At 35.7% G+C, this 12,722-nt stretch overlaps 3 protein-coding genes and 1 non-coding gene across 4 annotated transcripts; 2 read left to right on the forward strand and 2 right to left on the reverse strand.

Annotated features, from left to right (window-relative positions):
• Positions 1 to 42: 42 nt before the first annotated feature.
• On the reverse strand, positions 43 to 1,672 carry LOC130505083 (1-(5-phosphoribosyl)-5-[(5-phosphoribosylamino)methylideneamino] imidazole-4-carboxamide isomerase, chloroplastic-like; the record flags this gene model as incomplete). The annotated part of the gene is given in 7 exon segments (XM_056999693.1): positions 43 to 196; positions 317 to 365; positions 464 to 597; positions 671 to 772; positions 859 to 944; positions 1,066 to 1,276; positions 1,358 to 1,672. Coding segments are annotated over 7 exon segments (898 nt in total), but the record flags the coding sequence as incomplete, so codon positions are not given.
• Positions 1,673 to 1,849: 177 nt separating this feature from the next.
• On the reverse strand, positions 1,850 to 1,933 carry TRNAY-GUA (transfer RNA tyrosine (anticodon GUA)). The gene is given in 2 exon segments: positions 1,850 to 1,885; positions 1,897 to 1,933. It is a non-coding gene; the product is annotated as a tRNA-Tyr (tRNA).
• A 559-nt stretch (positions 1,934 to 2,492) lies between these two features.
• Positions 2,493 to 2,959, forward strand: LOC108845350 (glycine-rich RNA-binding protein 1-like). Its single transcript, XM_018618573.1, has 2 exons — positions 2,493 to 2,682; positions 2,754 to 2,959. Exons 1-2 carry the CDS (start codon positions 2,493 to 2,495, stop codon positions 2,957 to 2,959), a joined length of 396 nt encoding a protein of 131 aa, XP_018474075.1.
• Positions 2,960 to 5,975: 3,016 nt separating this feature from the next.
• LOC130505082 (CAAX prenyl protease 2-like) lies at positions 5,976 to 8,025 on the forward strand. The gene is made up of 8 exons (XM_056999692.1): positions 5,976 to 6,289; positions 6,615 to 6,674; positions 6,769 to 6,966; positions 7,087 to 7,198; positions 7,271 to 7,342; positions 7,436 to 7,498; positions 7,593 to 7,673; positions 7,770 to 8,025. Exons 1-8 carry the CDS (start codon positions 6,071 to 6,073, stop codon positions 7,901 to 7,903), a joined length of 939 nt encoding a protein of 312 aa, XP_056855672.1. The 5' UTR covers positions 5,976 to 6,070; the 3' UTR covers positions 7,904 to 8,025.
• The last annotated feature ends 4,697 nt before the right edge of the window (positions 8,026 to 12,722 follow it).

Raw genomic sequence — 12,722 nt, forward strand, 5'->3', positions numbered from 1 at the left:
TGGCTTTAGTGGAGTGTTGAGGAGGGTTCTGCTGCTTGCTTGTGTGATGCCAAGTGACAACGTCTTTGTAAGGTAGATTTCCTCCAAAAATGTCCAATGCACTTCCTACAGTTACATCCACACGTCCCTTTCCAGCTTCTTTGATCCTCTCTACATCATCCATCACCGTCACTCCTCCCGCATACGTTACTGGAATCTATCAAGATCCAAAAAAATTTACATCTTGAGAACCAGAATCCAAAGCTAAAAAAAAAAGAAAGTACAATTTTGCAATCAAGACTCAGACTTTCTAGCAATAGACGTGTGTGTTACTCACCGGAGAATAGTTGCCAAGCAATGCAACAAGCTCTTCATCGATCCCTAGCCTTTTTAGGAGAGAACAAGTTATTAGGATCAGTACATTCTGTAACTTTTAACTCAAAAACGAATCCGATCTAAGAAGACACCGAAAGCAAAAGCTTACTTCTTTCCTTCAACATCAACACCATGCACCAGAAACTCATCTGCAAACCCTCCAAGAAACTCCAGTGATTCCTCATCAAGCAAGACGTCGCTGAACTTCTGCCATCTATCAGTAACGATGGCGTATCTTCCATCCTGCGCAGAATCGATCTCTTCATTACTTAACAATACGATCCAACCAAAGACATAACAGAGGTCAGAGAATCACCTTCTTTCTGCAGCTAAGGTCTAAGATCAGTCTTTGCTTCCCAACAATCTTCACAAGACCTTTTAGTCTTTCAAGATCAAGCTTCCCATTATTGAACACATACTGAAAAAACAATCAACAATAAACATGACTACCACAACTAACACAAGCCCTAATGATAAGGCATTCAAAGAGCTAGATAGCTATACCGAAGTAACAATGACATGACTTGCTCCTTCCTCTATATAACTCGAGCAATTCTCTGCATTGATTCCACCTCCAACTTGCAAACCGCCTAGAATTTCATTCGTCTTGTATCATCATATATACCACAACAGTGATTAAATAAATGTAAAGAAAACTTTTTTTTACATTTTTTTCAGACAAAACACAAATCAACAAAAAAAGGCATTTACCGGGATAAGCATGTAACGCTCCCAAAGCTGCAGCTTGGCTTAAAGGGTCAGCTCCAAGCATGATCACGTGACCACCCGTGAGCCCATCTTCTCTGTACATCTTCGCATACTCTTCCGCCGACTTGTCTGATTCGAAGTTGGTTACGAGGACCGAAGAACCATCTTCCTTCGAGTCGCTTAGAGTGGATCCAACTATCTGTTTCACTTTCCCCTTCAAAAAAGACAACGCAGAGAGAGAGTAAAAGGATTCAGCTTTTCGAAATGGGTGAGGTTGAAGTTTAAGTCGATATACCTTGTGGATGTCGATGCAAGGTCGGAACTGGACGGCGGATACGACTTGTATTCTCGAGGGTCTGGAGAAAGTAAGATGCTTTTTGGACGGAGAGGTTTGGTTCTTGTGGAGCAGAGAGATTCTTCCACCGTTGGAGTACAGTTGAGAGGTGAAAGTGAACATCTTTGGCCTATGCTAACAGCAATCGGTTCTGCTTTTTTAGTTTTCTAGGGTTTAAAAACCGGTTTAATTCTCGGTTTGTTAATATTAGTAAGGGAGAAGGTAAACCGAACACTTTGATGAAATGGGGTATGTGGAGTCATGTGATATGGACAAGGCTTTAAGGTTTTAGAAGGGGATAGGAAAGGAAAGAGCAAAGCTCTAAGTTTGATATGGCTTCTGATCTGTTGAGGGAGATGAAGGAGAGAGGATTTGAACTGAAATGTGGTTAGCTTATGTCTTTAACCAACGAGATTTTTGAGAAACAAAAAAAAATTTGGAAAGCAAAAAGAATCCGACCTGCCGGAATCGAACCAGCGACCTAAAGATTACAGCAACTACTACAGTCTTCCGCTCTACCAACTGAGCTAAGGTCGGACACTGACCGTAATGCCATAATCTACATATATAAACATATAACATTATGTTTGGATCCATTTCTCTGCGATTAAACGTTACAATTCAGCCTGGGCCCTTGACAGTATACAGAAAAATCAATTAGTCCACAGAACTACTATTACTGAGAAATTTAATTTCACAGACACATTCTCACTTACCTATTACGTTATCAGTCACTTTAGGACTTTGACACATTTTTTTTGTGTGAAAAACCTAAATTGTCCTCAACCAAACATAAACTTTACATTAGCTATTATCTAACTTAGACATAATTTCTTTATCATTATTTATATATTCAACATCGATATCAACACCTCTTCATCTTTTTACTTTTGCAAATCACTTACCTTTTTCTCAATTTCAATAATTCAATTTCTGTTTTTTTTGTCATTTTTAATTTGTTATTGTAGCTTTATCAATAACCAATAAAGACGGAACTTGGTTGTGGTAGCGGCGGCAGCGGTGGTGGTGACTGTGGAAGTAACGGTGGTGACTACGAACAAGACGGTGATAGTTATGAACGGAAACGCTCAGATCGATGGAAGCGGTGGTGGACACCGTGGTGGAAATGGTGGTTGATACCATAGTAGAGGCGGTGGTGGTGGTGGAAGGTGATAATAGAGGTGGAGGAGATCATGGAGGCAGTGGTGGTTATGGAGGTGGCTGCAATGGATACCAAGGTGATAATAGAGGTGGAGGAGATAGTGGAGGCGTTGGTGATTATGGAGGTGACAGTGGCTTTTTATCAATATGTGTGTGGATATTGTTGATGTGGTCAGAAAAGTTGTGGGTAATGAAGGTGGAGATAGTGGAGGCGGTGGTGGTGTGTATGGAGGTGACGGTAGTTCTCTTGGTCAATGTGTGTGTGGATGTTGTTTATGTGGTCGCAAGAGTTGTGGATGGAGATCTCGTGGTCAGAGTTATATTGATGTGATCAGAAGAGTTGTGGATGGACTCTCGATTGTGGATACGAAAGTAGGAATAAAGGTGGAGGAGATAGTGTAGGTGGTGATTAAAACGAAAGTGGTAATTAAAAAACGAATGTGTAATGAAGGTGGATGAGATAACAGAGGCGGTTGTGTGTATGGAGGTGAAGATGTCTCTCTTTGGTCAATGTGTGTGTGGATGTTGTTTATATGGTCGAAAGAGTTGTGGATGGGGATCTCGTGGTTAGAAATGTATTGATGTGATCAGAAGAATTGCGAATGGATTCTCGATGGTGGATATGAAAGTGATAATAGAGGTGGAAGAGATAGTGCAGGTGGTGACTAAAACGGAAGTGATAATTAAAACAAAGGTGGTAACGGAGATGGAGGAGATAGTGGAGGAGGTGGTGATATTACACCCTAAAAAGTTTTCTTTATCGTAACCTATTAGATCGTCTGCCTTTACACAAGACTTCGTCTATGAAATCTCTTGTAAGATTAAAAATCTTGTCCACGGAAATTCGTCCACGAAACCTTGTCCACGAATCCACATATCTCAGTTCCACAACTGCACCATCCATAATATATATCCCCTAGTCTATATTTGAGAAGTGATTTGCCACATGTCTTCTCTACAATCGTTTTCACAAAAAAAATTGTGATGTGGCTATTAAAATTGATGACATGTCATATAATTAAATATGACATGGACAATTACATTTAATGCTGATATATATTTTTGGAAATCTTTTTAGAATATGGCAATAACTCATATATTACATTTAATATTGATTTATATTTTTGGTAAACTTTGTAGAATATGTTAATGACTCATAAATCATCACTAAAAATAAATATATTCAAATATGACATTTTGAATTTCGAAATTATTATATAATTTACTTTTATATTTATAAAATTTTTATTATCTAAAATTTTCTAAATTTTCTGAATTAAAAAAAACAATTTAAATCGTAATATCATTAGTTTCTTTTAGATATCTACAAATTATATAAATATTATTTAGTTTTAATTTTTGATAACTATACATTTTTATATGATTTTTAGTAATTTTTTAACAAGTTGATTTAATACATTTAACCAAATGAAATAAATAATTTTTTAATCTAAGATTTTACTTTATATATATCATATATATTATTAAATATAATTTAAAATAAAAAAAAATATTTTCTCTTAATTTATGCTTAATTAATGATATTTATATTAATTATTGGTCAAAAATAAAATATATAATATTAATAAATTACAATTTAAAATATAAAATTAACTTTTAAAAAATTCATCACTATACATGGTGCAGGAAAACACCCTAGATTAATAATTGTGACATGACTACTAAAAATTGTTAGCATGTCTTTATAGATTAATATGACATGGTCAATTATATTTAATGTTAAATTATATTTTTGTAAACGTTTTAAAATATGGTAATAACTCATATATTTATTTTATTGTCGATTTATATTTTGGACTTTTCTAAATGTGGTAAATAACTCATAAATCATCATTAAAATAAATATATTTAATTATGGCATTTCAAATTTCGAAATATCATTTAAATTAAAAATATTTCAAATATACATATTTTTAGAAAATTATAAAATTAAATCATAAAATCAAATTAAATCGTAAAATCATTAGTTTCTTTTATTTGTTTTTACAACCATTAGTTTCTTATATATATCTACAGATTTATAAATATTGTTTAATTTTAATTTTTGACAATTATGCAATTTACATATTTATTTAATATATTTAATTAAAATAAATAGATAGAAAAATCTACCTAAGATTATAATTTTAAATATATACATACACATTCTTAAATATAATTCAAAATAAACAAAATTGTTATTATCTTAATTTTAATGTTCAGTTAAATCAAATTTATATTAAAATATTGATAAGAAAAAAGAAAATTTATAATATTAATAAAAAATTAAATATAATTATATTTATCTATTAAAAATATTTTAAAATTCTTTTACTGCACATGGTGCAGGAAAACACCTAGTATATATATATTTACGCATAAATATATATATTATGGATATCAAAATGTACAAGAGAAAAAACCATGATTTATTTTACGCATAAATATAAAATTTTATACATTATAATTTGTAATAATGATCACTAAAACATGTTAGGGGAATTCAGAACTAATTAATATATCAACTAAACTAATAAGATAACTAATAAACTACATTTATGTTTCCCTTACGCCATTCAATCTCATTTCCTCACCAGGAGGGTATAATAGTCTCAATATTGCATCGAAACCAGCAATTGTGTGTCATAGACACAAAGTGTCTAATTGAGTAAGAAAAAAGACAAATGTGTCTAAATATGTAACTCTCTCACTATTATTTTCAGCTTTGCTTACCAAATGAGTGGAACTTATTTTCTAACTATAGCTTTTGGTCACAACTCAATTTATGTACACCTTATTTTCTACGTTCACATTCCACGTTATATTGCTAACATATAGGCTGATAATTTATATACTTCACACTTACCAATTATCCGCAATACTTGATTAGCAATCAAAAGATCTACATAGAAATTTGAGAAATCCATGAATCTCTCTGATCGATTCATACTATCCCGTTATGACGAAGAAAATGATCTGATCAAGCTAACACTTTAGTTTAAAGCAATTACCATCTAAAAAATTAGAAAACGAATATTCTTAGAGAGAGTAACTGCAGTTTTACCAACTATCATGAATGAAGCCAAGATTCCCTTTTGAAAATAGGTTTTCTGTTAAATTTAAAAGTTAGAATTTTTTTTTGACAAAAATAATTTATGACATAAATGTATGTTGACATTTGATAATAGTTGTTTGTGGTTGACTAATGATGTTGCTAAAATTGGTGTATCAACAAAATTTGAATATTTTTATTTGTGGGTCAAAAAAAAATAGAAGATTAGATTATTGGTTTGTTAGTGTGTTACTTTTATTTTGATTTTAATTTGTAAAGTTAAACTACGAATTATCATTTTCATGTATATCTTTTAAGGCCCATACCGGCCCAATACAAATCAATCGCGATGTGATTGGGCTAAAGACTCCTTCGTCAACACCAGCGAAGAAAAGCCGGTGACTTCCACATTCACCCGGTTGATTTCTTCTCGCCGGAGCTTTCTCCACCTCCTTCTGAACATGTCTTCCGATGGAGATAACAACAACATCTCCACGCCGGTGGCGGTGGCGTCTTGCGTCGCTATGGCACTGTCCTACGTCTTGATCCTCTACGCTCCCACCGTGATCCTCCGCCTCCCGTCGCCTTCTTCCTTCTCTCACTTCATGATTCGCCGATTCATCTGCGCAGCCATCTCAACCACCGCGTCTCTCCTATTCACAGCTTTTATACTACTCCCTGTAAGTTTCTCTTACAATGTTGGACTCAAAAGCTTCAAACTTTGAGCTATGTCTCTTCCCTTTGTTTGCTGTAAGAGATGTTAAGATTAAGAATCACTGTAAAGTCTGTTCCTTTTGTTTGCTGGAGACATGTTAAGAGTAAAAGACTATGCTATGTTTGGTTCTATGCATCTATAGTTACAAGAATCACTGTAAAGTCTCTTCCTTTTGTTTGCTGGAGAGATGTTAAGAGTAGAAGACTATGTTTGGTACTATAAATCACTAGTTATATGAGAATCACTGAAAAGTCTCTTCCTTTGTTTGTTTGTTTGAGAAATGTTAAAAGATAAAAAGCTGGGAGGCCTCTGTCATACTTGGAGCTTTTGGGATAAGGAAAGATCATCTTGTAAGTTGGTCATTTCTTTCTCAATCCTTCCTTGTCCATGGTTGTTTGATTCACCATATCCATCTTAAAAAGAGTGTGCCTTTTGTGAATGTAGTGGCAAGGAGTGGTGTATCCTCTTCTGTTGACCTCGCTCATCTACGCTGGATCTTTGGTCTTGAACTTGGTATCACTCATCGAATCATGCAAAGAAAGTGGTGGAGGTTTTAGTAAAGTCTTAACCTTTGTCCAAGCAATCCCTGCTTGCATCCTGATGTGTGCTTCTGATGTTTCCTTTTTGCGCAATCTTGTTGTGGTAGTAATCAAACTCTTTCCTCCATCTCTGTAATCGGAACTGCTTTAAGACCTAGCGAGAAAGTTTACTATTAAAAATCGAACAAAATTGTAGTGATCTGTTTCAGCTTGTAAATTGCAGGCACCGTTAACTGAGGAGCTGGTTTTCAGGGCATGTATGGTACCTTTGCTTCTCTGTGCTGGATTCAGGAGTTACAGCGCTATCTTTCTCTGCCCAATTCTCTTTAGCTTAGGTTTGTTTTCTCTGTGAATGACAAGTTTACAGCTCGAGCTGGATTTTTTGGTTTATGATATGTTTTGTGCAGCCCACTTGAATCATTTTAGAGAAACGTACATCAGGCACAACCGCAGCTATATCAAGGCCTCACTGATTGTTGGTATGTGAAACTGTGACCATAAATCATATAACAATCTTTGTCTCAGACGTGAAAACTAATCATCCCTGTGGCTTAACTTGTTTCTTTGATCAGGTCTTCAGCTTGGCTACACTGTCGTTTTTGGTGCATTTGCATCATTTCTCTTCATCAGAACCGGTACATTCCACGCATTGTATATACAGTTACATCTAATAGCCCCTCCCAGTGTTGTCCTTGATTATAACGTTCCTGCATTGTGTGCTATTTTCAGGACATCTCGCTGCTCCACTCTTTGCTCATATATTCTGCAATTACATGGGGTTGCCTGTGGTGATACACTCACGTGGAAAAGGTAATTAAAAAAAAAATCAGAACTTATAAAGTTGGTAACAATTGCAAATGCGGAAGAATAAAGCTAAAAATGCTCTCTTGTTGTTACTTGTCTTAGGTTTGGTGAGTTTAGCTGCCTTGGTCGGTGTGATTGGCTTCGTCACACTTCTCTTTCCTTTAACTGAGCCTCTCATGTACAACGATAGAACCAACAATTGTCCGTGTTGGCTTGCCTATTGTTTGTGGAATTGAACCCCCTTTTTTTTTCCATTTTCCACTGATATGTCTTATTTTGTGTTTTTAACAGATTGTGGTCCGTTTATCAAGTTGCTTTTGACAGACATTGTTTATAAAAAGAGTTATTCTTAGGTTCAGATACTAACCAATAAAAAACTGAATGTATCATATTTTGTTTATGATAAAAAGATAAAAAAATAAAAATAAGATTAATTGCCAAAAAAATTTTGGGCTTATTTGCCAAATAACCAAAAACAAAGATATAATTAGATTTTTAGCGAGAGAGAGAGAGATAGAAAGAGAAATAAAGAGAGAGAAAGTGTTTTTGGTTAGATAGTGGATTTGGTGTTTTTTTTATAATAATAGGGTGCAATTTCCCAATTTTTTTTGACATTATAGAATTTGGTAAATCCTAAATTTTACAACTAAAATTCTGAATCATATTGTTATCATTGAACCCTATAACTCAACCTTTAAAAACTAAACCTCAAAAGTCAAAATATTACACTAGGATTATCCTTTTTTTTTTTTTGGTCGACAGCATTACAGACTCAAGTAGACTCTGTAAACCAAACTGGTTGCTCTGTATCTATATGGACCGTAAACGACGATTGTTGCCTCACACCACGTGCTAAGCGATCCGCCATAATGTTTTGCGTCCTTGATATATGAATAATTTCCGAGCTGTGGAAACTCCTTTTAAGACACCTGATGTCTTCTAAATAACTTGCAAAAGCCGGCCATTCTTCAGGTTCCGAAACCATCTTTACCAGTTGAGAATAATCCGTTGCAAATGTAACATTATATTGCCGCAAATTCCGCATGCATTCCATTGCCCAAATGAGAGCCTCCACTTCTGTGTGTAAAGGTGACTGACTAGCCCTTGTGTTTCTTGCTCCCAAAAGTCCTTCGAATCCTTCCAAGGTACTATACCATCTTTGTCCTGAAAAGGTATCATCCGTTTTCCATGATCCATCCGTGAAACACCAACGTCCCGAACGAGCCGGAGTAACCTTATCCGCTGTATGTATACCTACATTCTTGCTCTGATCCACCTCTTTCTGTGCTTCCTTCCAAAGTAAAGCCTCTGTTGTTGCCAGTTGAAGAGTATCCCTAGGATCCATATCCATATTACTAAATACTTTATTATTTCTTGCTTTCCATATATACCAAAGCATCCAAGCAAATTGATGATCATCCATTGATGGTCTGATTCTCCAGAATAAGTAATCCATATTCGAAAATAAAGACTGTCCTGGAAAGTGATCATGATGCGTTGGGATCCCAGAGAGGGCCCAAATTTGAACTGCGGGTGGGCATTCAAAGAAAACATGATTAATAGATTCTTCGGGTGCTCCACATCTATCACAATTAATATCCCCTTTAAGACCTCTTGATCTTAGATTCTTCCGAACTGCTAAACATCCTGAAACCATTTGCCATAGGAAATGTTTCATCTTTGGTGGACAACGAACTTTCCAACAATGAGCCTTAAGAGCAGTTACTGTAGGTCCAAACTCTATTACCCCCTTATCCCGATCTGGATATGCTCGTTCTACCTGATATCCTGATTTAACCGTAAATTTTCCATTTTTTTGTAAAATGCCAGCCATCCCGATCGACTGTTTGTATCCTACTTAAAGGTATACTTTCAACAATTTTAATATCCTCGGGATCCATAATATCCTGTAGAGCCGTTAAATTCCATGAACGTGATGTTGTGTTGATGAGAGAATCAACCGTGAGATCTGGTAGAAGAGTATTTTGTTTTTTGTTTGCTGGTCTCGGGCGGTTGGTTGGGAGACAGGGGTCGTTCCATACTGATATGGAGGACCCTGATCCCACCCTTTTGATTAGTCCTTTGCTAACCAGAGATCTAGCAGAGACCATACTTCGCCAACCATAGGAAGACGTACGATCTGATCGGATCCAGGGGTGAAGCATTCCTGAAGTACCGACCTTTAAAGACACGAGAGAATAGAGTATTTGGTTTCTCCATTGCCTCTATTGTAACCATTATTGCCAGACTGTTTCCTATTGGTTCGGTCAGCCACCCTCACCCACTTAGCATCCGCATCATCATACATTTTGCCCTTCCCCTTACCGTGGTACTCTCTTGTGTTTCTCTCACGATACTGTTGCTCCTCATTCCCATGAATAGCAACTCCTTTGTAGCTCCGCGCCCTGTCATCATGCTTGTTGCCTTCATTCCATCCACCACTACCCGCACGGGCCTCTATTTTCTTCTCAGGATGTTGCTTGAAATCCTTTAGCAATGGACATTTTGCCTCTAGGTGACAGAGGCTACCACACGAGTCACAATATCCGAAGAGTTTTTCATACCTCAGGAGAATTTGGACCTCCTCTCCATCATAAAATTCACCTCCAGTAAAACTGAGGTCTCGAAACATAGCTCTTTAAAGGCGTCCACCACCACTAGAACACGCATGAGATCCAAATCAACATCGACCACCCTTCCAATGGCTTCCCCAATGCTCTCAAAAGTGGAAACTGTCATGTATTCCTTCGAAACACCCAACACCCGAACCCAAAATGGTATCTCTGACGGATATGTGATTGATCTCTTTGGTTACCACCTCGCCACTGCAATCATCCAGTAGTCGAAGTGGTACGGCTGATGCCTGAGAACTCCTTCCATATCTTCTTCCTTCTCGAACTCGAACTGAAACTTGCCGAGCCCCAAATCTTTCCCTATCACCCTATCCTCCAACTTCCATATCTTCGGAAGGTTAGAAAGTAAAGCCGGCATCTCCTGAAGCGGTGGGTTCATACACCTTCCCACCAGAATCCTCGAACACGACTTGATCAGGTCCGAATTGTCAAAATGCGCCACCGTAATCTTTAGCCTCTTTCGAGTTCCCTCACCGTTCCTTGAGTCCCCCATTGCCCCCGTTAGTTTCCCCTGTGCCATTGAGAACCAGCTTACTATTAGCCCTTTGCTATAAGAAAAGATTGAATGAGAAAATATGTTTAGTGTACTGAAAAACATTTCCATCGCAGTAGAGGTTTTATAGTAAACCCATATCTCCACTCCATTACTCCCCAAAGATACCCATTCGATATCATCTCTGTGAAAATTGATTTTCGAAAATCGCATTTGATTTCCAAAAAATCCTCCTCGTATCCACCGTATCACCAACTTTCCAAAACAAAACAACATCCTTTGTGCCTTGATGAAATAAACAATCTCAATGTTAATACCTTGGGATCCCATTTGTATCTGCCAAATCGCATTGAGTACCACTTGCCCATAACTCCCCAAATCCATTAGATCGAAAGGCTTGACGATTGCCTCCCTTCGGATTCCCTCAATCATGTTAAGATCCGCCTTAGTAGCCCCCTTAACTCTCTGCCGATTCTCCCCTCCATCCAAATCATCTCCGATTCGAATCCGAAATTCAATCAAGAGAATAAACTCCAATGAACCCAAACCGAATCGATTGCGATATGCCTGATCTTTCCTTGCCTCTTCACCTTCATCGGACTGTTGATAAACCACCGTGATTGCCTCGTCAATCCCCGGATCCCAATCGCACGTACTCATCGGAACCACTGTCAAACCCTAAATCTCCTTTGAAATCGCCATCGCCATATTGTTTTTCGAAAAACTTAAAAAATTCATATAAAAATCACTAGGATTATCCTTAAATCTTAGGATTTATAATTTGGAATCTAGGATTTTTAAATTTAGAGTTTTGTTAAATATGTTTAGGGTTTAAAACTAACTCTTTTCAAGAAAAGAAAAGAAGTAAACTCTAAACTCTAGACCATCAAAAACCTAAACTCTAAAAATTATAAATCTTAAATTCTAAATCTTACGATTTAGTATTAATCCAAATGTTTAGGGTTGAGATTAATCCTTGTGTTTTAACTTTATTGTTTAAAATTTGAGATATAATATTTAGTGCTAAGTTTTTAATCCTATAATTTAAAATTTAGTGTTTAGAATTTGATCTAATATGATTTAGAGTTTAAAATCTTGTAATGAAAAATTGTTTTTTTTTGACAAATTTTTTTTTATAAACAATGTATGACACGTGCCATTTTTTTATTGGTTAGTATTCAAGAGGCGAATTCAAGGATAGCTCTTATAAAAGTGGTAATGGAAATTAAATAAGAAAATGGCTGCTTAAGTACATAATGTACCGTACATTGTACAAATTCTATAACAAATTTTCTATATTTACAACAGTCCAACCAATTCATGGACTTCCGGCCAATGAGTCTTAGCCGTCTCTAAGCTAGATTGAGGCTTTAAGATCAACTGGAGCTGTATAATCTTAATAAACACATTCAATAGAAACTGAAAACCAATATTACCATAGATATTAATTGAGTTTATAAGAAAATTAAAAAATATTCCACTACAAATTCCCTTGATGGCTAATAGTCGGCACATCTTTGATTTTATGTTAAAAATGGTAACTGATTTTGAATATATCTAAACTAAAATCAATTTAATATGGATATATTCCAACAATCAACCAATTTCAGATCTTCCAAATCTATAACAATTATTACATAATTTAAAGCTCCACTTAAACATAAATCTATCTTATTAAAACAGAAGTACACATATAAAAATACCCTTAGTTTTCAAATTTAACTACACTTCTATGCCACTGAGAATTAAATTGAGTTCCCTATTTTAATGCTTGTCTTTTTTAGTTATATTAATGTGTTTCTTTTTCTTTCCTATTTTAATGTTTGTCTTTTTCAGTTAGATTAATGTGTTTTTTTTTTCTTTCCTATTTTAATGTTTGTCTTTTTAGTTAGATTAATGTATTTTGTCTTTTTATTCTTCAACAATTAA

The sequence above is a fragment of the Raphanus sativus genome, unplaced genomic scaffold (genome assembly GCF_000801105.2).
Source record: "Raphanus sativus cultivar WK10039 unplaced genomic scaffold, ASM80110v3 Scaffold2010, whole genome shotgun sequence".
Taxonomy (NCBI): Eukaryota; Viridiplantae; Streptophyta; class Magnoliopsida; order Brassicales; family Brassicaceae; genus Raphanus; species Raphanus sativus.